General features: G+C 39.6%; 2 protein-coding genes across 2 annotated transcripts; both read left to right on the forward strand.

Annotated features, from left to right (window-relative positions):
- The first annotated feature begins 365 nt into the window (after nt 1-365).
- Nucleotides 366-8,541, forward strand: elp5 (elongator acetyltransferase complex subunit 5). Its single transcript, XM_037544480.1, has 8 exons — nt 366-659; nt 1,074-1,134; nt 1,926-2,006; nt 5,351-5,562; nt 6,870-7,045; nt 7,205-7,297; nt 7,410-7,510; nt 8,162-8,541. Exons 1-8 carry the CDS (start codon nt 605-607, stop codon nt 8,268-8,270), a joined length of 888 nt encoding a protein of 295 aa, XP_037400377.1. The 5' UTR covers nt 366-604; the 3' UTR covers nt 8,271-8,541.
- A 3,369-nt stretch (nt 8,542-11,910) lies between these two features.
- ctdnep1b (CTD nuclear envelope phosphatase 1b) lies at nt 11,911-22,931 on the forward strand. Its single transcript, XM_017686370.2, has 7 exons — nt 11,911-12,642; nt 16,692-16,758; nt 18,235-18,353; nt 19,809-19,997; nt 20,542-20,653; nt 21,588-21,672; nt 21,770-22,931. Exons 1-7 carry the CDS (start codon nt 12,529-12,531, stop codon nt 21,828-21,830), a joined length of 747 nt encoding a protein of 248 aa, XP_017541859.1. The 5' UTR covers nt 11,911-12,528; the 3' UTR covers nt 21,831-22,931.
- The last annotated feature ends 228 nt before the right edge of the window (nt 22,932-23,159 follow it).

Consider the following 23,159-nt stretch of genomic DNA (forward strand, 5'->3'; position numbering starts at 1 on the left):
AGAGATGGTATTCACAATGAATGTAAACACTTCAGTTTATGATATCAGGTCTAATTAAATGTGTTTGCGGCTTATATAAGCAAAGATTATAATTAAGTTGTTACGTTTATTAAGTTACGTGTACATAAAACATTTGCATGTATGTGTACGTCTGTGCAGTATTAATACTTAATGTTACAGTATAGTTTTACTCGAGCACATTTGTGGGGAAAGTAATTACTTTTTACAGTCTGATCATTAACGTTACGTTAAAGGTACCAAGTCCTTGTTCGTGTTTCATTCCAGGCTGGTGTAGATGGACTGAGAGCGAAGCCACTGGGCGTGTTTATCTGCGGATGTGCTCACTAATCAGATACAGTAGGGGGCGATATGCACAACAACGGTGATCTGCAGACCACCAAATTACGGCCGAAGTAGACGGTGAGACACCGACGTGGATGAACTGACACACATGGCTGAATTTTGCGCATTATAGGCTGAAATCCCGCCGGTTTGTTAAATCCTTCCTTCGTGTGTCTGTGAAGTGCAAGCCGTGTATTAAGAGAAGGAGTCGGCGGCTCTCGGTGTCCTCACAGCCGGACCGCTGTGCGCGCGACCTTGTGCGATGCTGCTGGAAGTGTCCGAGGCAGCGCAGGCAGGAGGAGTCGTTATCATTCGAGGTAGGTTACATTATTTTGTACTGCTGGTCTTAATTTGGTTAGTGGTAGTTTGGGCGGGCCAGAGCGTCGGACTGTTTACTTTAACTGTGCAGCTGAAACAATAACGAGGCGTCTGCAGTCAGCTTGGCTTCTTGTTCATCAACTTAAGAGATCGCGCGATACCGATATCGGAACACAGCGACCCAATATATACAATAGGGGTAATAATAATCATCACATACCCGAAGCTCTTTTACAAGAAGGACTTTAAAAATGAAGAAACCCACTAAGCTTGATTTAGTTTTAATTGAAGCACTTCACTAAAAATACTTATTTAAAAATTCTAAATAACTAAATGGTTAAACTATAAAAAAAGTCGTGGAGAGTGTTGTGGTTTCAAATGATCTGTTATAGAGAGATATATTTTTCCTTCAGACACCACCTCTTATTCTGGACGTCACCTGCTGAAGTATTACATAAATTGTGCCTTAAAGAGGTATGTGGTTGCTTATACAAAGTTCTTGAAAGTAGTTGATTATATTGATTTAAGTTCTTTACACATGTTACAATAGTACACATAGTGCTGGGCAGTTTTTACTAAAGTCATTGCAGTATTTTACAAATCACTGGTTTTGCTCTAATATGCATTGTAGACTTTCAAAAGTTTTCTTTTTTTCCGCATGATATATGTCGTTGGGAGTGAAATGTAATTATACAGTAAATATGAATTCTATATTACTATTATTACTATTAATACCGCTTTCATTAGAGAAATACCAGTGTGTTTTCCATTATATGCCAGCTGTTATATTCTTTTCAGAAACCTGCTCTGTCAAATTGTTACAAATGGATGTGCAGGATTTTGGAATGTATGTGCGTCATAGTGTCTCCGAACGTGTCACAGATTTGTTATTGCTTGTTTGGATTTGGCACTTTATTTCTGCTCAGCTGCACTTTAAAAGAATGGAACCTTATTCAATGTTGTGGACTTTAACCTTATGGAAACCAGATTTTAAGACTTTATAGACTATTTATAGATTTTTTTTTGGACTGTTCTTTCAAAACAGTTTGAAGCACTCAACAATTTACATATTATTATATGTAAGCAGTGATGGATCGAGTACTGAAAAAGTTTTTTTTTGTTTGCCCCCCCCCTCCCCCCCAAACACTCTGTCACTGTTTGCATAGGATAGTCTTTATGTTGCTGTATGAAATACTGGAAGTGTATTTATAGTTCTTTTTTTTGATTGGAACAACTCTCCCGAATTACTTGTGGCTTCTTTAAAGGGAGGAAGATGTCCACGTGTTGGGTTTTGAAGTTCCAGAGCAAGAATTGCGTGCTGGGTTGGACAGCAATTACATGCATTGGTGAGTCTGGGCAATATGATCTGAAAATAAATACATTTTTATGCTTGTGCAGTTGATATCACAAATAATTTCTTTAGTAAAAGAAACACTGCCACTTTTTAGCTCTTAAAGAGAGAGATGTTGTGAAAGGACTACAGTCTTTCTAAATGGAACGTACTCAAACAACTTTAGACAGCAGGGAAATACGATCTTTCGCAAAATGGTTCGAGTAAGTAAAGTAAAATTTATTTATACAGCACTTTTCACAGACACAAGCCACAAAGTGCTTTACAAAACATAACACAATATAAAATATACAACATGACAGTACAAAAGATTTAAAACAAAAACAGGACTGGCAATGCCTTAGCTGCCTTGACCGTTATCCAAATGCCTGCTTAAAAAGGAAGGTCTTTAGTTGCTTTTTGAAAGACTCCACAGAATCAACTGATCTTTAAAAAGGGGGCAGTGTATTCCACAATTTAGGAGGGACGACCTCAAATGTTCGATCTCCACGAGTCTTTAATCGAGAACGTGGAACAGACAGTAAATTTAAATTACTCGACCTGAGAGAACGAGCTGATACGTATGGATGAAGCAGATCAACCACATACATAGGAGCCTGACCATGCAGTGCTCTGTAAGTAGGTGTAAGGATTTTAAACTGAGTCCTGTACTTAGCAGGAAGCCAGTGTAACCAAACTAACAGAGGGGTAATGTGAGACCGTCTATTTGACTTGGTCAGTTATCTTGTTGCAGCATTCTGAATCACCTGCAGTCGGTCACTAGCAGACATACTAAGTGAAGAAAAAATAGCATTACAGTAATCAATACGAGATGAGATAAATGCATGTATAAGCATCTCTAGCTCCGCCCTTGAAACTACAGACTTCAATTTACTAAAATTCCTTAAGTGGAAAAAACAAGATCTTGTCAGTTGTTTAACATGTGTCAAACAACAATGACTGATCAAAAATGACACCCAGATTACACAGGCTGGAGTGGACAACAGGGGAAAGAAGACCAAGATTTTGTTTAATCATTGGGGTAACCTTTTCAGGAGCAACAATCAAGACTTCAGTCTTATCAGCATTTAGCTGTAGAAAGTTATTTGATGTCCATTCTCTGATAGCTTTAAGACAGTCCATGAGCCTACATAGACTATGCACCTCACTAGGTTTAAATGAGAAATAAAGCTGAATATCATCAGCAAATAAATGAAAGCAATATAAAAACTACTAATAATCTGCCCCAAAGGCAAAATATACAAAGAAAACAACAATGGCCCCAAAACCAAGAACAAGCTTCTCAGTGAAGATACGATTTAAACCAATCTAGTGCTGTGCCAGATATGCCCACCCAGTCGCGTAACCTATTTATCAGAATTTGATGGTCAACAGTGTCAAATGCAGAGCTAAGGTAGAGTAAAACTAACACTGAGCAGTCACCTGCATCAGCCGACATTAACAAATCCTCAGGCGAGCGGTCTCCGTAGAGTGCCACTTATGAAACCCAGACTGGAAATGGTCATACATATTGTATTTCTCTAAAGCAGCAGTGAGTTGATTGGCCACCACCTTCTCTAAAATTTTAGCCATAAAAGAAGTTTGGATATAAGCCTGTAATTATTAAGCACAGCTGGGTCTAAATTTGTTTTCTTTATTAAAGGCTGAACAGTAGCATATGGAACATTAGTCAATGAAGAAATAATAATAGCTAGAACTGCAGGACCAATACTTGGTAAACCTTTTAAAAATAAAAATGAAGGTATCGCATCCAGAGCACTAGTGGATGGCTTTAATTTCTTAATCACATCCAGCATATCCACTAAGCTGATAGGCTGGAAGGAATCCAAACCAGCAAAAGAGGGTGGGAGACTAACGTTAAATGCACACGTCTCAGGCTAAATACTGGATCTAATGGCCATGACCTTATCCACAAAAAATGAAAGAAACTTTCAATCAAAATTACAATCATTGACGGAAAAGCATGGCAATGTTGCAGGTGGTGGAGAAACACTATTACTAATAGTATTAAATACAATCTTAGGATTTCTTTTAGAAGATGAAATTAAGTTGGCAAAGTAAGCAGTCCTAGCTTCCTTTACTAAAGCATTAATAGAAAAACGAAGATCTTTAAGATACAGGCGATGAACCTCTAACCCAGTAGCTTTCCATAATCTCTCAGACCTACGACACTTCTGTCTTAGAGAACAAACCTCATCAGTCATCCACGGAGCTTTATTGTTGAAAGCACTAGACCTGACCTTTAACAGTGCCACTTTATCCAGTAACATAGAACAATTCTCATCAAAAGACTGCGTTAAGAACTCAACATCATTACAGTTTAAATTAAAATTACAACAGAATTGTGCTGAGAACTGGTCGACCGATTTGAGTGATTCAACGAGTAAGTGACGTTCTTTTAGGACAGAGAGGGTCAGTATTACCAAAAAGATTAAAGAAAATACATTTATGATCACTTATCAGAAGATCAGACGTGATCAATATCTAACCCCAGAGAAAAAACTAGGTCCAGAGTATGTCCAGCTGTATGAGTAGCACCTGTAACAAACTGCTTAAAATGAAAAGATTCAACAATATTAAGAAATTCAGTAGCTACACAATCCGTGTCATCATCAATATGCAAATTAAAGTCCCAAAGCAATAACACTTTGTCCAGCTTAATAATGGAGGTCAGAAAGTCAGTAAACTCAAATAAAAACTGACCTACTGGACCTGGAGGACGATAAATTAAAACACAATGAAATGGCTTTAGCCTACCAACTTTAGTCAGCTGCAGTTCAAAAGTAGATACATGTTCTGTGCTCACTGAGCAGAATACAGGTTCTTCCAGACCACCACAAGACCTCCACCACGACCAGACAGACGTGGAGTCCCAATAAAAGAACAGTTTGAGGGGCGTAGTTCGTTTAAGTGGATAAATTAAATATACCGCTGCCAAGTTTGTTAAAAAAAAAAAGTCCAAGGTCTTCCTTACGAAAACGTCATTTAGAAGGTGAGACTTATTAGTCCCAGAGCGCGTGTTGATCAAACACATTTTAATTGAAGCCACTTCAATTTTACTTACACTAAATTAGAGATGGAGACATGTCAAATACAGTTTTTTGCTATCAATACACTAAAGCTTATGTGCAGGAAATGACATCATTACATAAAACATTGTTATCCTTAAAGGTAATCGTGATGGAAACAAGCTGCTGGCCAGCAAACAGTCTTTAACGCATTTTCATCACTTGCAGTTCGCACAGAAGATTGATGGAAACATACACGTATTTTGGTACACTCTACTCTAAGCCTTTTAAATAGCAGAAAGATGTTGACATATTTTCTTTTTGCTGGTAGGTTTCACTTTCACAATGCATACATTGACCCTTTGGGCTGGACAAAGCAATCCTCATTCACAGTGAAGCAGTTCACCACAGCAGATGTCACACGGCTGGTCCGTGAGATACAACATGCTAAAGCTTCAATACTTGTTATTGACTCGTTGTCTTGGGTTATAAGGCATCATAATCCTGTTGCCGTTTGTCAACAACTTCAGGAACTGAAGAGAGGTTTGTCATATTTTTTTCTTTTACTATTGCTAACTATTTGGTAAGATAAGATTTGTATTACAGAATGTCTATTTAAAAGATTGTTAGATTAAATATTTGGGAGTCCATATTAATTAATAGTACACGTTAATAGTAAAAAATGAAATTAATACATATTAATGCTTTGCAGTTATAATATATTGTGCTGTCAGATCAGCTTGTATCTCAGTTTTTAACATGATTAGAAAATACCTGTTGCCTTTTATGTTGTGTTTAAGTTTAATGATGAATGGACTAAAAGAAATAGCCCAAAATTACTTGGACAAAAAGTCTGGTTACACTGACACATTAGTCAAGTATGTTTTTTCCTTCTCCTGTAAAATGACAATTTTAGAGATTTTGTTTTGAGGTTTTGTTCTGTCAGCAGCGATAAACATAAATATACAAATATATAAAACCCTGGCATGAACCTTTGGCACAAAATTAACTCCATGCATCTCACATCAGTGAAATGGATTACAACAAACACAGGCAGCAGTTCACGAGTACCACAAGCACAGCACAAAGTAGGCAGGTGCAGGCGGGCATGGTGTGTAATCGAGGAGGGTGAGTGTGGGCAAACATGGTGCTAGGTTTTGCATGCAGCAGTGGGCAAGAATCACAATAGGATTTTGAGGGTGCAGGACAATGTTATTAGTGGTTGAATTGGGCGGGTGCAGGTATTAATAATCAGGCCTGTGCAGACCTCTGTTAACACACTTGCAGTCATCAGTTTTATCCATTTCTAAAGAAGTGGTGTGGAGTACAACTAATGCTGCAAAATGGCCTTTTGCACATGCAATTACACATTTCCCCCAGAGAGGTCACCAAATCCCAAGAACTTTTATAGAGCAGCTTCAGTGTGTTATCTGTCATTTGTTATGATATATTCTGCATCCTCACGTATCATCCCCAAAGCTGTTACAGTTTTTCATAAGTTCCTCCCACCGGCAAACTCATGAACAGAAGTGGGCCTTCCTAGCCTTTAAATTGGAAAGTCTCACACTACAGATTACTACAGCACTGCTGTAAGAGGAGACTAGGCATGTTTACAACAAATGTAGTTGTGCTAAAATCTTTCTTTTTGGTTGAATTGTCCATTTAACTAAAACCTAACTATTAGACCTATTAGGCCGTTTTGGTGATGTAGGGGTTATTGACAATACTGTTGTCACATTAACCAAGTCAATTAAAAATCCTACAGGAATACCAGCACCTATACTTGCTGTAACTTGAATAACTCACTGCCTGGATTCTGACGCAAATATTTTTCTCCTCTTTATATCCAGGGGGCTCCGTCAGGATGATTTTTGGTCTGCTGCACACAGATCTTCATCAGCAGGGAATTGTAGACAGTATATGCCACTTAGCCAGCACTGTAATCTCTGTAACATCTGTGAATCATGCCCACCATGCTGTGGCCAAGACAATGCACCGTAAAAAATCCGGAAAGGTTATCCGAGAGGTAATTAAATAGTTGTTATTATTTGAAAAACAAACAAATCTCGTCTTTATTGTGAAACTCTAAGTTTTTATTATGATTGTAGTTGATAAGTAATTGTTTCCCGCAGTTATTTTTCATTGGACAGCTGATGAGAACAGTTATCTTGTCATCTCTTATCAGGAGGAGTTTTTCACTGTAAAAGATGACTTAACACTATCTATAGAGAAAAGATCCGGCCAGTCTGGGCATGTACAGATGCAGCCAGACACAAAGGTGAATTTTTGTTCCTAAGGCTTAAGTTTTCACTGTTTGTCCACTGTGTTCAGTAGAAAAAAAATGTCTTCCCCCCCCCCCCCATGTCTGTCCTTCTTTTTCCAACCTGCAGGCGGATCCAACGTCAAACTTGACCTTTAATCTTCGTTTGTCTGAAGTGGAGAGGGAGGCAAGGGAAAAGGTTGCTCTGCCCTTTGTCTTCAGCCAAGAAAAGTAAGAAGAGATTCTGGTGGTGACAGCTTCTAAAGCTACACCAAATGTCAAAAAGTATCCAGACACCCTTCTAATTACTTATTATTTAGCTACTTTAAGATGTATCCTTAGAAAAGCACTGCCAATAAAATGGCATTCACAGTGCTAAGTGTCTGTTAGAAGGATTTTAAAACCCTCCAGCATTAGGCGTTGGAGCAGTGGAGTTGCATTTTCTGGAGTGATAGAGCATCTAATACCTGTTGAGATGAGTTTGATTGGTGTTTGTGATCTGGAAAATATAATCCAGCATCAGTACCTGATGTCACATCTAGTGTAAAACCTTCTCAGAAGAGTAGAAACTGTCACTGCAGCAAAGGGGGACAAACTACCTATAAATACTCTTGATTTTAGAAGACACAGTGGATGAGCAAGTAAATACAAACTTCTGGACATACAGTGTGTCTTTCTGATTTTCCCCGGTGGTATACCAAATTTTTTTGGCTTTAACATAAATGGGATGAGGCGGGCAGAACAAATAAGACTCTGAATATAAAGTATGTGATGCTATATCCAATTCATGCTCATGCTCAGGGGCTAAAAGAGAATTTGATTGTGTGAATGTTAAAACATGAAACTACATTTTACAATTGTTGCATCTTCATCTGTCAACAGGAAGTCTGCTCTGCTGAAGCAGAGTCAGGGCTCTGGAAGGATTATATATGAACCTGATGCTAGTGATGACTTTGATGAAGAAGATCCAGATGATGATCTTGATGTCTAAAATATGTTCATGGCAGGACTGACCTCTACATGTGGTGGAAAACACACAAACTCTTTTACTTAAAGTAATTCATCAAAATTGTACTATGGTAAAAGTTTGAAAGCACTTCTGGAAGTAAAGAACATAAGTGCTTAATTTTCATGATTTCTGATTAAAACACTTTATTTTCTTTATTCACTTTATTGTGCTGTTTTACCAATATAAATAAATATAAACATAGTTCATATTTTGTACAGAATACATTGCAGTAAACTTTATTTTTATCTTTTAAGGTGTGCTGTGATAATTACTGCCATAGACAATTTAAGTATCAAAGCAAATTATTTTCTCCCACAGTCCTTCTATAGATGCTATTTATTTTCCCTCATAATGTCATTCTGGCGCCACTTGCAGAACCCGAAACAGACCTGGGATCCTTTGAAATTGTTGCTGCTTTAAACTATTACTGCAATTCCTGGCATTACCAAGTCTCAGTTTTCAGTTATTTTTGTTTAGCTTTCCAGATCTCTTAGACAGCACTGTCAGTTCATGAACATGCATTTTCTATTACTGTAAACTAAAAAGGGACATTTAAAAAAAAAAAAAAAAAAAAAACTTTTTTCCAGATGCACCACTATTTTACCATTAATAACATTACATGTAAATGAAAATAAATATACATACATATAGAAAAGAAAGAGTCCTATCGGGCCTGGTTGACTTGTGGGAGGCAAAAGATGGGTACCAAAGGGCCAAACGGGTCGGGGCTTTGGCGGTTGCTGAGGCAAAAACTCGGGTGTGGGAGGAGTTTGGTGAGGCCATGGAGAAAGACTATCGACATGCACTGTGAAGGTTCTGGCAAACCGTCAGGCGCCTCAAGAGAGCAGAGCGGTTCCCAACCAACACTATATACAGTGGGGCTGCTGACTTCGACTGAGGACGTCATTGGACGGTGAAAGGAATATTTAAAGGATCTTCTCAATCCCATCAGCGATCCTTCCCTAGAGGAGGCAGAGTTTGGAGATCCAAGCGAGGGTCTGTCCATCAATCGGGCTGAGGTAGCCAAGGTGGATGGAAAACTTGGTGGCAGAGCACCGGGGGTGGATGAGATCCACCTGGAATTCCTGAGGGCTCTGGATGTTGTAGGACTGTCTTGGCTGACATGCCTCTGCAACATCGCATGGACATCTGGGGCAGTCCCTCTGGAATGGCAGACCAGGGTGGTGGTCCTTTTTAAGAAAGGGGACCGGAGGGTATGTTCCAATTATTGGGGGATTACACTTCTCAGCCTACCTGGTAAGGTCTATGCCGGGGTACTGGAGATCAGAGTCCGACTGATAGTCGAATCTCAGCTACAAGAGGAACAATGCGGGTTTTGCCCTGGTCGTGGAACACTGGACCAGCTTTTTATCCTCACCAGGGTCCTGGAGGGTGCGTGGGAGTTCACCCAACCAGTCCACATGTGGTTTGGGGATCCTGTGGGGAGTGCTCTGGGAGTATGGGGTGAGGGGCCCGTTGTTACGGGCCATTCAGTCCCTGTACAAACAGAGAAGGAGCTTGGTTCGTATAGCCGGCAGTAAGTCAAATTGGTTTCCAGTCAGGGTTGGACTTTGCCAGGGCTGTCCTTTGTCACCGATTCTGTTCATAACTTTTAAGGACAGAATTTCTCTGAACAGCCAAGTGGCGGAGGGTGTCCAGTATGGTAGCCTCAGGATTTCACATCTGCTTTTTGTGGATGATGTGGTCCTGTTGGCATCGTCAGGCCAGGACCTCCAGCTCTCTCTGGACCAGTTTGCAGCCAAGTGTGAAGCGGCTGGGATGAAAATCAGCACCTCTTAATCTGAGACCATGGTCCTCAGTCGGAAAAGGGTGGAATGCTCTGTTCAGGTTGGGAATTAATTCTTGCCCAAAGTGGAGGAGTTTAAATATCTCAGGGATTTTGTTCACAAGTAAAAGAACAATGGAGCGAGAGGTTGACAGGCGGATTGGTGCAGCGTCTGCAGTAATGCAGACCCTATACCGGTCCGTCATTGTGAGAGAGAGCTGAGCCAGAAGGCGAAGCTATCAATTTACCGGTCAGTCTACATTCTGACTCTCACAAGCTTTGGGTAGAGACCAAAAGAACGAGATCGCGGATACAAGCGGCCGAAATGAGCTTTCTCCGCAGGGTCGCCGGGCTCTCCTTTAGAGATAGGGTGAGAGGCTCAGAGTAGAGCCGCTGCTCCTCCACGTTGAGAGAAGCCAGTTGAGGTGGTTCGGGCATCTGGTAAGGATGGCCTCTAGATGCCTCCCCAGGGAGGTATTCCAGACATGGCCGGCGGGAAGGAGACCCTGGGGATGACCCAGGACACATTGGAGGGATTATATTTCTCGGCTGTCTTGGGAATGCCTCGGTATCCCTCCGGAAGAGCTGGAGGAGGTGGCGGTGGAGAGGGAGGCCTGAGCCTCTTTGCTTAGGCTGCTGCCCCCGTGACCCGGACTCGGATAAGCAGATGACGATGGATGGATGGATGGATGGATGGATGGATGGATGCCTGTATAGAAAGACAATTTCACATCAGGCCTCTGAATTAAGTAGCTTAACTGAATTATATAGATTTCTAAAAATAAATAAATGGAATTTCTCTTTAAAGGGCAATCCCACCTATTTTTAAATAATTCTGAATAATTTGAGTCTTTAGAATGTAAACAATCATTCAAAGTGGTTTGATGTGAAAAGGTTCATTTGGGAAACTTGCTGACTCAGATTTCTTTACAGTGGTGATGACAGGAACCAGGGGTCACAATGTCTAACACACAATTTTTTCTATTATTTACTATCATAAACCACCAGTGGACCTGCACGCATCTTCTGATTTTATATATGTAATGTTGTCTTTGGGGATTATTTTGCAGGCAGCATATTCATAACCATTTCATGTAATAGGGGGGCAGTCGTGGGCTGGAGGTTAGGGAGCTGGCCCTGTGACCGGAAGGTTGCCGGTTCAATCCTCAGGGCCGACAGTCCATGACTGAGGTGTCCTTGAGCAAGACACCTAACCCCCAACTGCTCCCCGGGCGCCGTGGATAGGGCTGCCCACCGCTCCGGGCAAGTGTGCTCACTGCTCCCTAGTGTGTGTGTTCACTGGTGTGTATGTGGTGTTTCACTTCACGGATGGGTTAAATGCGGAGGTGGAATTTCCCTGTTTGTGGGATTAAAAAAAGTATCACTTAATAACTTTATGAGGAGCTTTTAGGGGTGAACCTCACCACCACTGTGAACAACTCTTGAGTCTGGAAGTTTCTGTACAAGAAGGCATTTGACACCAAAAAAATTTGAACGACTTTGTTTACATCTTAACTGTTTATTTATGTCGATTTTTCTGGCTAAATTGGCAGAATTGGTGGAGCTCCCCTTCAAGACCCGTCAGTCTGGAGCTACAAAACCTGAATCTTACTGACATTAACATAAACAAACACTTGCAAATTAGGTCGCTTGTTTTAGCAGATCTGATCAGTTCGCCAAATACGCATGTAGTGATTATTACCGACAGGCTAAGCGTGGCTGCAGATATGACCTGTCTGTCTGTCTGTCTGTCTGTCTGCCTGTCTGTTTACCAGAGTAAACAGCACTTCTAGCTCTAGCTGAAAGCTAAAGGGACTCAACTTTAACGCTTGGGGAAGTGACGTCACGCCGAGGCTGGCGGTCCTGTTCCGGATCGGCTTTGAACTGTTTTTCAGCGGTCACTGACTTTTCACTAGCTCAGCTCAGCTCAGCCCCGGGGGTCCGGCAGCAGGCAGGACAGAGCCGCACTTCACCCAGCAGCCGCTACAGGCTTCGGTTATCTGTCCTTCCATTGCGTCCCGGAGCGAAGTGGACCGCGTGAACGGCGTCTTCACCTCCGTGCCTCGGAGGCAGAGAGCGCGCAGTGAGTTAACTAACCTAACCTAACCCAACGCAGCTCACAGCGGCGGAGCTGCGTCTTCAGGGTTTGACTGAGCTCTGCTGCTGCTACAAGGAAACTGAACTACCTCCGTCTAGCCGCCAACGTGAAACCCCATACATGTGGCCTTTGAACGCCGCGGTTTACAGGGTGTAGCGCTCGACTTTTAAAGTAGTTTTAAGCAATGCGCTGAGGAGGAGCGCGGAGCTCGGCGTTACACGTTACAGCCGCGCAGCCGTCTGGTCCGCTCTGGAAGGAAACGTGTACGTGTGGAGTGTAATGGTGGAGCGGACCTCCAGTCTTTAGGCGCCAGCAGCTCACTCTCTCTCTCCTGAAAGGCAGACAGCAGCGCTGTTATGGTGGACATGCTGAAGACCCGTCAGTGTGCGCTCTGTGTCCGCACTTTCTTCGGCGTGACGTCCAAGATATGGAGCTTCTTTTTATACATACTCAGGAAACACCTAAGGACGGTGAGTAGGACTGCAGCTCGTAGCACTGCCTGCGTGTGCAGTCTGTCTGTGTGACTAACTGACGCCTGAACACTGCTTCCTTTGAGTGCCAGGGACGTTTAACGCCTGTTAACTATAATAACCTTCTATCTTTTTCCTCCTTCCCCCTGAGGTTCACTGATGACGTCTATCTGTTTTTATGTCTCAAAGACAGTCAGTTAATTTTATACGACCATTTTCCAACCTCCTCTTATACCTTATATTTAAACAGGCGGTCTGTGCTACTGATGTATGCAAATAATCTTGTTTCTGTATTGTGCCTCATTCAAACGCCATTCCTGCCCCTGAAACACTCCTTATAACTTCATGAATGTGTGGAGCTGAATAGGCGAATATATGTGTGTGTGTGTTTCGTGAGATCACTTGGTTTCTATATATATGTTTTTTTATTGGTTGGGAAGTGAACAGTGCATTTTGAAAGTTTGACAGTGTACATAATACAAAAAAGTATCAAGGTCTTTTCCTAAAAATGATATAAGGTCTGTGATAAGGGCCTTTGAAGACAATATAATATGCACAAGTGTAAAAGAGCTCTCCAGACAGCAACTCCACACTTTAGTCTTATTTTCATATCAAAATGCTGCATAAGATGCTTATTAAAAGTGTCTTGTTTTAGAGGTAAGGTGGGCGTGTGTGTGTTAGTCTGCCCTGTTGCTGCTACAGGAAAACCATAAACCACAGCTGTAGTCTGAATAGTGACATTATTACTGTTGTTTTCTTGATGCATGGTATTCCTTTCACACACTGCCAGCCTTTTCTACTACAAGATGTGGGTAGTAGGGAATTACTTTAACTTAGTTATGCAAAATATTGATGGATTTACACTTTCTGAGCATTTCTTAAATAGGGAATTTTTCTTGATTCATGAATCATCTTATAAGTTGGGGGGAAAACAGAAAACGTGATGCAACGTTGAAAAATACTTTAGAAATTTACATTAAGTATTTTTACACAATGCAGTGCACTGAATATAATTGAACAGGACTAGTTATATACTAGTTTATATAATCATATTGTGACATTGTGATGAATTTTATAATAATAATAATAATAATAACAATAATAAATTACGATTATTTAGCGCCTTTCACAAACCCAAGGTTGTAAGTAAGGGTAAATATTGTCAGATTGTCATATTGCCCAACTTTTATTTTCAAATATTAATTTGTGGAAGGTAATCTCATGTTTCCTGTTCTCTTTTAGTCCTTCACATTTGGTGCCTGTCTTACTTTCTTTCTGTTTTTTTGTTGGCTGTATCTGGACTCACTTTAAAGCTTTAGTAATTTACTCTTTGTCTAAAAGGATCCCAAAAAGGGAGTAATGCCTACTAAGAAACTTCAGTTACTATGCTGACAGATTCCAGATCTGTATCATCAAAGTTTTGCTCCTATCTCTAATGTACAAAAGAATGTGTGTGTGTGTGTTTATAGTGCAGTGGTACCAGAGAAAAAGGGGAAAAATATTTGAAGATTTAGATCTCTTGGTCCCTTTTTGCTGCACTGAACATTAGATTATGTCCAGGTATTAAGGATTACTCGTCACAAAGACTCACCTGTTTGTCTAGTCACACTGGCGTTGACGTGCGCCCCTCGCGCACACAGCACCTGAAGCAACATGTCATTACACCTGATATTGCATTACGCTGTAGGTTTATTGATTTTCCTGTGCGCATTTGTAGTGTCAATATGGATTGTAACTTGAGAATACTAGTGACTCTATAAAGTTGCCTAAGCGTTATGTGAACATTTAAAGCTTTCCCCTTTTGAACTTGGGTAGCCCATATGAGTAATAACAACAGCACAGTGTTCTTATAGCCTGTCAACAGTGGTAAACAGGTTATGGGCTAATCCTGTGTCTGCAGCACGCACGCAAACATAAGCCAGTGTAGAGTAATCTTTAACATGACCACAAGATACACAAATGTCGATCAGCACTCATAAGTGCCTGTACGGTGAGGACAATCAGATCAACCTTGTCCTGCAGGAGGTATTTTTGAAAGGTTGTCTGAGGCATCTTAAGGTTGTGTTGCTATCAGGATGGCAAAGTGTCTTTAATCTGCTCCAGAATGCTCTGGTAGTTTGTCAGTGCTTGTAGACAGTGGCTTCATTGATTTCAGGCTGACTTCAAGCTAAGTTGAAATTAAAAAAAAAAAAACCCTTATTCATGTCCTTGGCCATAATACACACAAATAAGCATGTGATTCAAGAACAACTTTCTTTTGTGTCTCCCACCAGAATGTAATCCTCCTCTAAAACATCTGTTTTTTGATTGTTGTGATGCACCAGCAGGCTGGGAAAATCATATTTACCAATAATATCTTATTGCACCTCCCACTCTCAGCAACTCACCTAGCTCAGAGGTTCAAACACATAAATGCTACAGAATTAAACCAATTCTAAAGAAGCAGAGGTGCAGTTTAATTTTGTTCTAATAACGGTACCCAGTAGTACCCAGTTTTCAAGCAACAAGTTTTGATACCAAAATAGATGTTTGGGATGAATATGGTTTGATTCATCCCAAATTAAAGTTTAGTAAACAACTTTGGCCCATGTTTAAAAGAATGTGGAAAAAGTTTGTGATGGCCTTAGGCACCTAAGCACAGTATTTTACACCATTGATCTTGGCAGCGAGTGTGTATATTAGAATGAATACAAATAACAAGAAAAATTATATTTATATATATATATATATATATATATATATATATATATATATATATATATATATATATACATATATATATATATATATATAAAAAAAAATTTTCCAGCTGATTTGAAGATCTTTTTTTCCCTTATTTCTCCTTGACACCTCCAGCTATCACAGATTTGGTAAATTCCATCACCAGCACTTTTGATTTCCTATTTCATTTAATAAATTATTGATTGGCCAAATCAGGTACTGGATGCTGACTGATCTGCCACAAGAAAAGGTTAAAATGATCAAATTGTAAGTCGCTCTGGATAAGAGCGTCAGCCAAATGTCATAAATGTAAATGAACACATTGATACATAAAAACACTGTTTGTAATATTAATATTATCTGTATTTGTTGTAATTTCAGTGTGTTTTCTGATTTTTAAAATAAGCCTAAAACTCTTGCATAGTACTGCATCTATATAGGTCAGGCTGTTGTCCAGTTGCCCTGACTCCTCCCCCAAGTTCTGCAGTCCATGAGGTCAACATCTGATCGGGTCATCTGGGCCTACAGACTCCCCATACATTCCAGATGAAGGCTGTGACCAGCAGCTGCCTTCAGAATGGAACGTAGCATGTGTGTGAGCACATACAGTACAGTATCCTAATGAAAGGCGGTCCAGTAAGGCTGGAACAACACGCCCCTTTGCCAAAGTCACCCTGGTGGTTTCCCTTTCCATTTGCCCCCAAATTCCCACTGACACTTGCAGACCGCTAAAAATAGCCTGGACGAGTGGGTCTTAGGGGGAGGGAGCATTGTGTTCACTTCAGTCAATGGACAGAGTTACAGGTGTCTGAGAACTGGAGGGGAAAAAACTAGAAAGGAAAGAATAATGTTTCTTGACTTATGTTTAAGTAGTAAAATGTATATGAATACAACATTTCACAATTTCACAACTTTTTTTTGCCTAATTGGTAAACGATAACTGTTGGTCTTCATTTAAACCACAAGGAACTTTATTTTCTCAGTAATGCTAATAAGCAATCAGGAAATGTTTGATTGACTGGATATAGAAAGTCATTATCAATATAATTTGATTAATAATTTAAAAGTCAAGTATTGGAAGAATCTGCTTTAAAAAATGCAAAACAATAAAAAATGAATTTAACTAACTTAACTAATTTATTGATGGATAAATTTGATTCATAAAATAATTGTTGCAACCTTAATAGAAAGCATTTGGTATTCAGATAGAAGCCTTTCTCCCTCTCTCTTTTCTTTACTATTAAATAAAAAGGAAAACACTCCTAAGACTGTCATGTGTTGCAGTTTGCTCAACAGAGTTGTTAATTTTCTGTATTTTTCTGTCCTAGATAATCCAGTATCAGACAGTGCGATATGACACTTTACCCTTGTCACCGCTATCCAGAAACAGACTCAGTGAGTATCTCTCTCTTTTTTTTCTCTCTCTCTCTTTTCAGATGTTGGTTGTTAGCTTTGCTGATTGCATTTTGATGAGATTGAACATGATTGTAAGTCTTGGTTAAAGTACTGATCCAATGCAGTCTCTGCAATTAGACAAGTAAATTTTGGTGTTTTAATTCTGCACTTCAGCAAAAGACCATAATAAAAGTCTGATGTTTTGTACTTGGATGGAATTACTGATGACTGCCTGAACTCTGTGACCCAAAACAACATCAAACACTGTTTATTGTCCTTGGTGATGCTCTGCTCAGTGTGTAATGCAGCCATTTTCGGTTCCTGGGGTTCAGGTCTGGTTGTGTATTTAGCTAATCAAAACTTTTTCACTATTGCTTTATTATTATTATTATTATTATTATTATTATTATTATTGTAGTTGCTTTAGTAGCATGTTTTGGTTCGTTTTTCTTCTCTTCTGCTTTTTCTTTCCATCACTTTGGTATAGGTTAGTCTTAGTCTTGTCTGTTCCATTATGCTCCTTATATACTAGCAAATTGTTACCTGGTCTTTCTGTTCCTGAGGCATACAGGTGTTCTGCATCTTGTGATAAACCCTCTGAGATCATGCTGCTAATTCTTTACTTTATGGTTGTACATTTATTGCTTAGTAGGACTCCTCCGATAGAACTTTTTCCCCTCCCATACCTGGTCCTCAAGTATTTGATCTTAGCTTGTCTAAACTCACTACCTGACTTACCAATATTTATGCTAGTCCACTTTCTAATTACTTTGTCTGGGTTAAAGCAGTGTTCGTTGTGACAAATAAAACCTACTATGCTTGAAGGAATGGCATTTACTCATTGGATAGCTACATATTTGAAGAGTTTCAGAGCTACAGAAAGTTGCTGTACTCTTCATCATGGTGTATCTTTTAATTAAATTTGATATACTGAAATCCTTGCCTCCCTTCTAAATGCTGGTGTTGCAGAATTTGCAATGAGCATTTTTGCTGCTGTATGTCTCAAACTCACTAACACACAAACAGTTTCAGTATTCTCTGTTTCTGTTACCAACACTGTTTAAGTGCCAGTACTGACATTTGTATCAGTACCCATGTAAGACTTTTACTTGGCTACGTTTCTAGCAGTCCTTTTCCAAAACGTTGAAAATGTTTCACTGTCTGTCGCATCTATAAAATACCCAAGAGTGAGTCTCATACAGCAAAAAAAAATATGAACATGGGTGTGAGCAAAATGCCAAATCAGCAAACATGTTTCGACATCAGCAGATGCACAGTCACAGTAAATACAGCAGGTTGAATAGGACTGAATAGAGAGTTGTCGACGGATAAGTACTGCTGGCAGGCAGACTGAAGAGGACCTTTGTTTTGTTTTTTGGTTTTCAGCAGTCATAGAGACACCACTGCATACAGAGAAGGGAACAATGTGGAGATGTTTATTGGTTGTTGACCAAGTGTGTTTGTGTGTGTTTGCAGATGCAGTGAAGCGGAAGATTCTTGTTTTAGACCTCGACGAGACACTCATTCACTCTCATCATGATGGGGTTCTGAGACCGACTGTACGGCCTGGCACTCCACCAGACTTCATCCTCAAAGTAAGATTCTCTACTGAGGACAAATAAATATTGATTTGTTACATATAGAGATGATGCGATGCAAGCTTTTTCTTTTCTGATACTGAAAAGATATTGAAACCTTGTTTCAATAATTCTAAGATCTTTAATTTTTTTAATGTTTAAAATGAGCGCTGCACTTAGATGATGATCTAAATGTAGGTTATCATGCTGAAGCTACTGAAACACTCTACTAACCCACAGGAAGAAATACATGGCTAACAACCCACATCACACAGAGTCAGTGTGAGCCATTTCTGGATAGATTTGTTACAGGATTGAGTTTCTTTTTTCCCCCTCCAATCCACCCTTTTATGTCATTGTTGGCATGATGCACAGTATCAGATCAGTGCTATCTCTCATTAAGTAGGAACTAATGATGCTTCTGCATCTGCACAAACACTGACCTACTGGAAGTGGTCAGGTATCAGGCACACGTGACCTTGCTTTTTACGTTGTTTTTAGACACAGTTGCTCTAAAACGGAAGGCTTTTTGTTCCATTTTGATCGAGTTCATTTAAAAATAAAAACAGTCAGATTGTGATCAAGAAGAAGAACTTTGTAGCTTCATAAATAAATTAGAGAAATATGTCTGAATATGAGATACTTATCCAGTGTGTACGGGTTTTAAATCTAAGAATAAAAAAGTCTGATTCTTATATGCCAGTATCCTGAGTCCAGGTATTGGAATCAACATCGAGAAAAAGAGAGAGGATGAAGTCGGATTGCTCCATCCCTAGTAGAAACCACACAATTACACAGTATTACTACCAAGACAAGTTTGCTTCTTTAGTCTGAAAGTGAAACTGTGGCACTAATGTAGCTAACTGTAATGGAAACTTAAACTCCACCTGTCAGCATTGTGCAAACTACATGCCAATGTCATCGTTTGCTTTTAGTGTAGTGCTCTATGATGGTGTAGGTTATGTTGGAATTGATTTCTATGGGAAATTAATGATTGACAGACTTAACAGTATTATTTATCATAATTTACCTATTTCTGGCCACTGTTACTGCATTCCTTTATTTTCCTGTTTACCAGCCAGACTTCTTTTATAATAATTTGTTTAGTCTTGACCTTTGTTGCTGCATTACAGCATATCAGTGCTTTATGATTTATGTGCTGTAATACAACATTCACTTCATCAGACAGATTATCCTCAGTGGTCTTTTTAAAGAGAGCATTACAATATTGATGTATGAGAGAAAATTTAAATGGAATGGAATATTATGGAATATTATAATTTGTACATTTCTGTAGGCCACCCTCCAATTTCTCCCTGTTTGAAAATATTCTGGCTTGGGCCTCTCAGAGCAGTCCTCTAATCTTATATTGTGATATCTGGATGAGTTTCGGCAGCAGTAAACTTTATCAGTAAGACTTCTCTCTTTTTTTTTTTTTTTTTTCTTCCTCTCTTCCCCTTGTTTTGGTTTTAGGTTGTCATAGACAAACATCCGGTCAGATTCTTTGTGCATAAAAGACCCCATGTGGACTTCTTCCTAGAGGTGGTGAGTCAGTGGTACGAGCTGGTGGTGTTCACTGCTAGTATGGAAATTTATGGCTCTGCAGTAGCCGACAAGCTAGACAACAACAAAGGCATCCTGAAGCGCAGATACTACAGACAGGTAACCACCACTACAGTGATACAACAGTGCTATTTACTACCCCTTTTCCAAAAATGTTGGGACATTGTGAAAAATTATTCAGATTCAGAGAATCTGGAGAAATGTGAGTGCAAGGGACAAGTCCAAACACCAGTATTTGCTTCCCTTCAGGCGGAACTGCATTAAAAACTGCAAAAAAAAGCAGTTGCTCTCCTCAGTTCCCAAACACTTAGTGTTGCTAAAGTAAGAGGTGATGAAACACAGTGGTAAACACACCCCTGTCCAAACCTTTTTTGGAATGTGTTGTTGGCATCGTTCAAAATGGGCATATATTTTTCAAAAACAATAAATTTGCTCAGTTTCAACAGTTACTGTTTTCAATTTTATATATATATATATATATATATATATATATATATATATATATATATATATATTACAGGTGTGTGTGTGTGTGTATAGGGCTTTGAATTTTGTTTTAGCACAGCGTCCTAAGTTTTTTGGAAACGGCACTGTGTATAAGCGCATTGGTAGTTATTTGTTCTTTGTCTTTTTTTTTCTGCAGCATTGCACGCTGGATTTAGGTAGTTATATAAAAGACCTATCCGTCGTACATAGTGACCTTTCCAGTATAGTAATTCTTGACAACTCACCTGGTGCATATCGCAGTCATCCAGGTAGGAAATTCTCAGTTGACTACACAGTCTTTCACGCAGGCTACTTTTATTACCCTTCTATTTCATGTAGATTTATGACATTTTATATAAACAGTTGTGCAGGAACATACTGTGTGTGTCTGCTTCAGAGGGTATTATGAGTAGCATATTCCTAAGAGGGTAGTAACATACTATTGCTAATGTACCAGTTCTCATTGACCTCCTGTATGGGTCTTCTGTATAATTGATGGCTCAGACAGTAGTGGTCCATGTGCACACAGAACAAAAGCTAGTTAGAGCATAGTCAATTCATTTTTGTGTCCTATCGCTGGGATGTGATGTCGATTCCCAGCAGTGCCATTTGTGGCCAGGTGTCCTTCTGAGCTGGCTGGGCTCTCATTGGTATCCATTATGCTTCACACTAAGAGCCCTACCACTACATTAAATTAAAGGGACACTCTGGCCAAAATGAAAAATGTAACCATGGCGACATCTGTTCTAAACATTCCTCCTCTCTACAATGATATTTCCTGATATAAAGACTAAGAAAACCCCCTTCTGAAGATGTAGTTTAGGTCGAAGTAAGTTGAAGGGCTGCAAGTAGTTCGATACTAAGTGTATATATCTGTTTAGCAGTCAAGATTTGTTGAGCATTGTAGGGATTTCCAATGGCTGTGTGATGTGTGTTATGCATACTGGGTATTGTAGTGAGGGAATGTTTATAGATGACAACAGAAAACAATACAAAGTTGTGAATTCTGTCGAACTGATGCAGATGAGTACTGCACTACAGAATACCACATGACTATAAAAAATAACATTAAATGGTAGGCCAAAATGTAACTTAAAAACAAAATTGACCGATTACAGTTGCTAAAGTTAGCATTTTCTGTAGCTTTAGTATCTGTTTCTGTATAGCAGTTTTGTACTACACCTTTTTTCTCTTTATTCCCAGACAATGCAATACCTATAAAGTCGTGGTTCAGTGATCCCAGCGACACAGCCCTTCTTAACTTGCTGCCAATGTTGGATGCATTAAGGTGATGATTTAAACAGAGTTTAAATTTTTTTTTTAATCTGGACTTGGGCAAAACTGAACTTCGCTCTCTGTTCTAATTATCTGTCTTCGGCTTGCAGGTTTACTGCTGATGTCCGGTCCGTCCTTAGCCGAAACCTCCACCAGCATCGACTTTGGTGATTGTCCAGCTGAGAGGCTTTTTTTTTCTTTTCCAACTGCTTGAGCAGCTCCCTGTCCTCTCCCTCAGCACGGATGGCACCTTCCCACAACACCTAGTCCGAGGGTGATTTGATGAAGGTCCAGATCTGGACAGAACATGTTTTAGGAAGGTGGAGATGGCAAACTTGAAGTGGACTGAGAACATTGTCTCTATTTTTTTTCTTCTTTTCCTTTAGTGCTTTTTTCTTTTTCTTCAGTATGGACATCTCTGCCTTATGGTTCTCCTGGAAGGGGTTATGTCTGTGAGGGTGACTGTTGTGCACGTATGCGTGTGAAAGAAGCCAGTATTTTTTTTTTTTTTCTTTTTAATTTTTGACAGTACTGAATGAATGAATCCTGATGCAACATTTTTATTCAGAATGTCTAGTACGGACCCTATACCTCTAAGTCTTGCGCAAATGGGGTCTGCTGAAAAAAACAAAAAGGATCCACATCCTTCAGGCACTCTGGACATTTTAGTGACGTTTAATGGAAAATATATATTTTTGACAGTGACCTCTGCAACTCAGCTAAATTCAGGGTAATTTTAATGCTATTGGGACATTGCTAAGGTACAGTCTTGAAAGACAAGAGTATTTAATGATTTATGTATAAGCAGACTGTTGGTAATTGCATATGGCAAATGTGTGGGATGTTTTTTCTTTTTTTTCCCTCCCAGACTGTTCTGCTGCAAATTCATAATCGATTTCATACCTCTGGTCATTTTATTCTTGTTCCACACTCAGTAATGTAGAACCTAATGGAGAGCATTAAAAGAGCTAAGTGACCAGCACAGACTGTTTCTGGTCATTGAGCTGCAGGTCTTCAAAAGTAAAGCTAAAAATGTAATAATAAACTGAACTTCTGGAGACTTGCAGTACAATAAATGTTGTGTTGCAAGCCTGTATAACTGTAATGAGCAGCTGACTCAGCAGTCACATCTGACTTTTATAGTCAATGCATATCCTGTTGATTTCTCTGTTCACCTATGAGAGAAATTCTACTCTATGAATCTCAAGGCAGCTCCCCTGGACAACAGTCCTCAGATCTGCACGTTACTAATAAAACGTGTGTCAGTGTCAAGTTTGGCTTTCTTTTTCTTTTTTTTTTTTCTTTCTTAGTTCAGGTTGTTTCCTACAGAGCAGACAGTGCACTAATTACTGTGCACTGCATGCTCTGTAGTGATTCTGTAGGTCAGTGAATCCTGGTGCAAACCTTTCTGAATTGTGCAGACTTCCACTGGGCTTTCAGCCTGGTATTCCCCCCAGTAGCGAACCATTTCTGCATACGTATTTGTTATAAAAGTCAAAG

This window comes from Pygocentrus nattereri, chromosome 2 (assembly GCF_015220715.1).
Source record: "Pygocentrus nattereri isolate fPygNat1 chromosome 2, fPygNat1.pri, whole genome shotgun sequence".
NCBI classification, from domain to species: Eukaryota; Metazoa; Chordata; class Actinopteri; order Characiformes; family Serrasalmidae; genus Pygocentrus; species Pygocentrus nattereri.

Coding starts and splice junctions, on each gene's coding strand:
- elp5 (XM_037544480.1), top strand. CDS start 605: ATGCTGCTGGAAGTGTCCGAGGCAGCGCAGGCAGGAGGAGTCGTTATC. Junction 660..1,073: donor AGGAGTCGTTATCATTCGAG/GTAGGTTACATT, acceptor TTTTTCCTTCAG/ACACCACCTCTTATTCTGGA. Junction 7,298..7,409: donor AGATGCAGCCAGACACAAAG/GTGAATTTTTGT, acceptor TCCAACCTGCAG/GCGGATCCAACGTCAAACTT.
- ctdnep1b (XM_017686370.2), top strand. CDS start 12,529: ATGGTGGACATGCTGAAGACCCGTCAGTGTGCGCTCTGTGTCCGCACT. Junction 19,998..20,541: donor AGCGCAGATACTACAGACAG/GTAACCACCACT, acceptor TTTTTTCTGCAG/CATTGCACGCTGGATTTAGG. Junction 21,673..21,769: donor CCAATGTTGGATGCATTAAG/GTGATGATTTAA, acceptor TTCGGCTTGCAG/GTTTACTGCTGATGTCCGGT.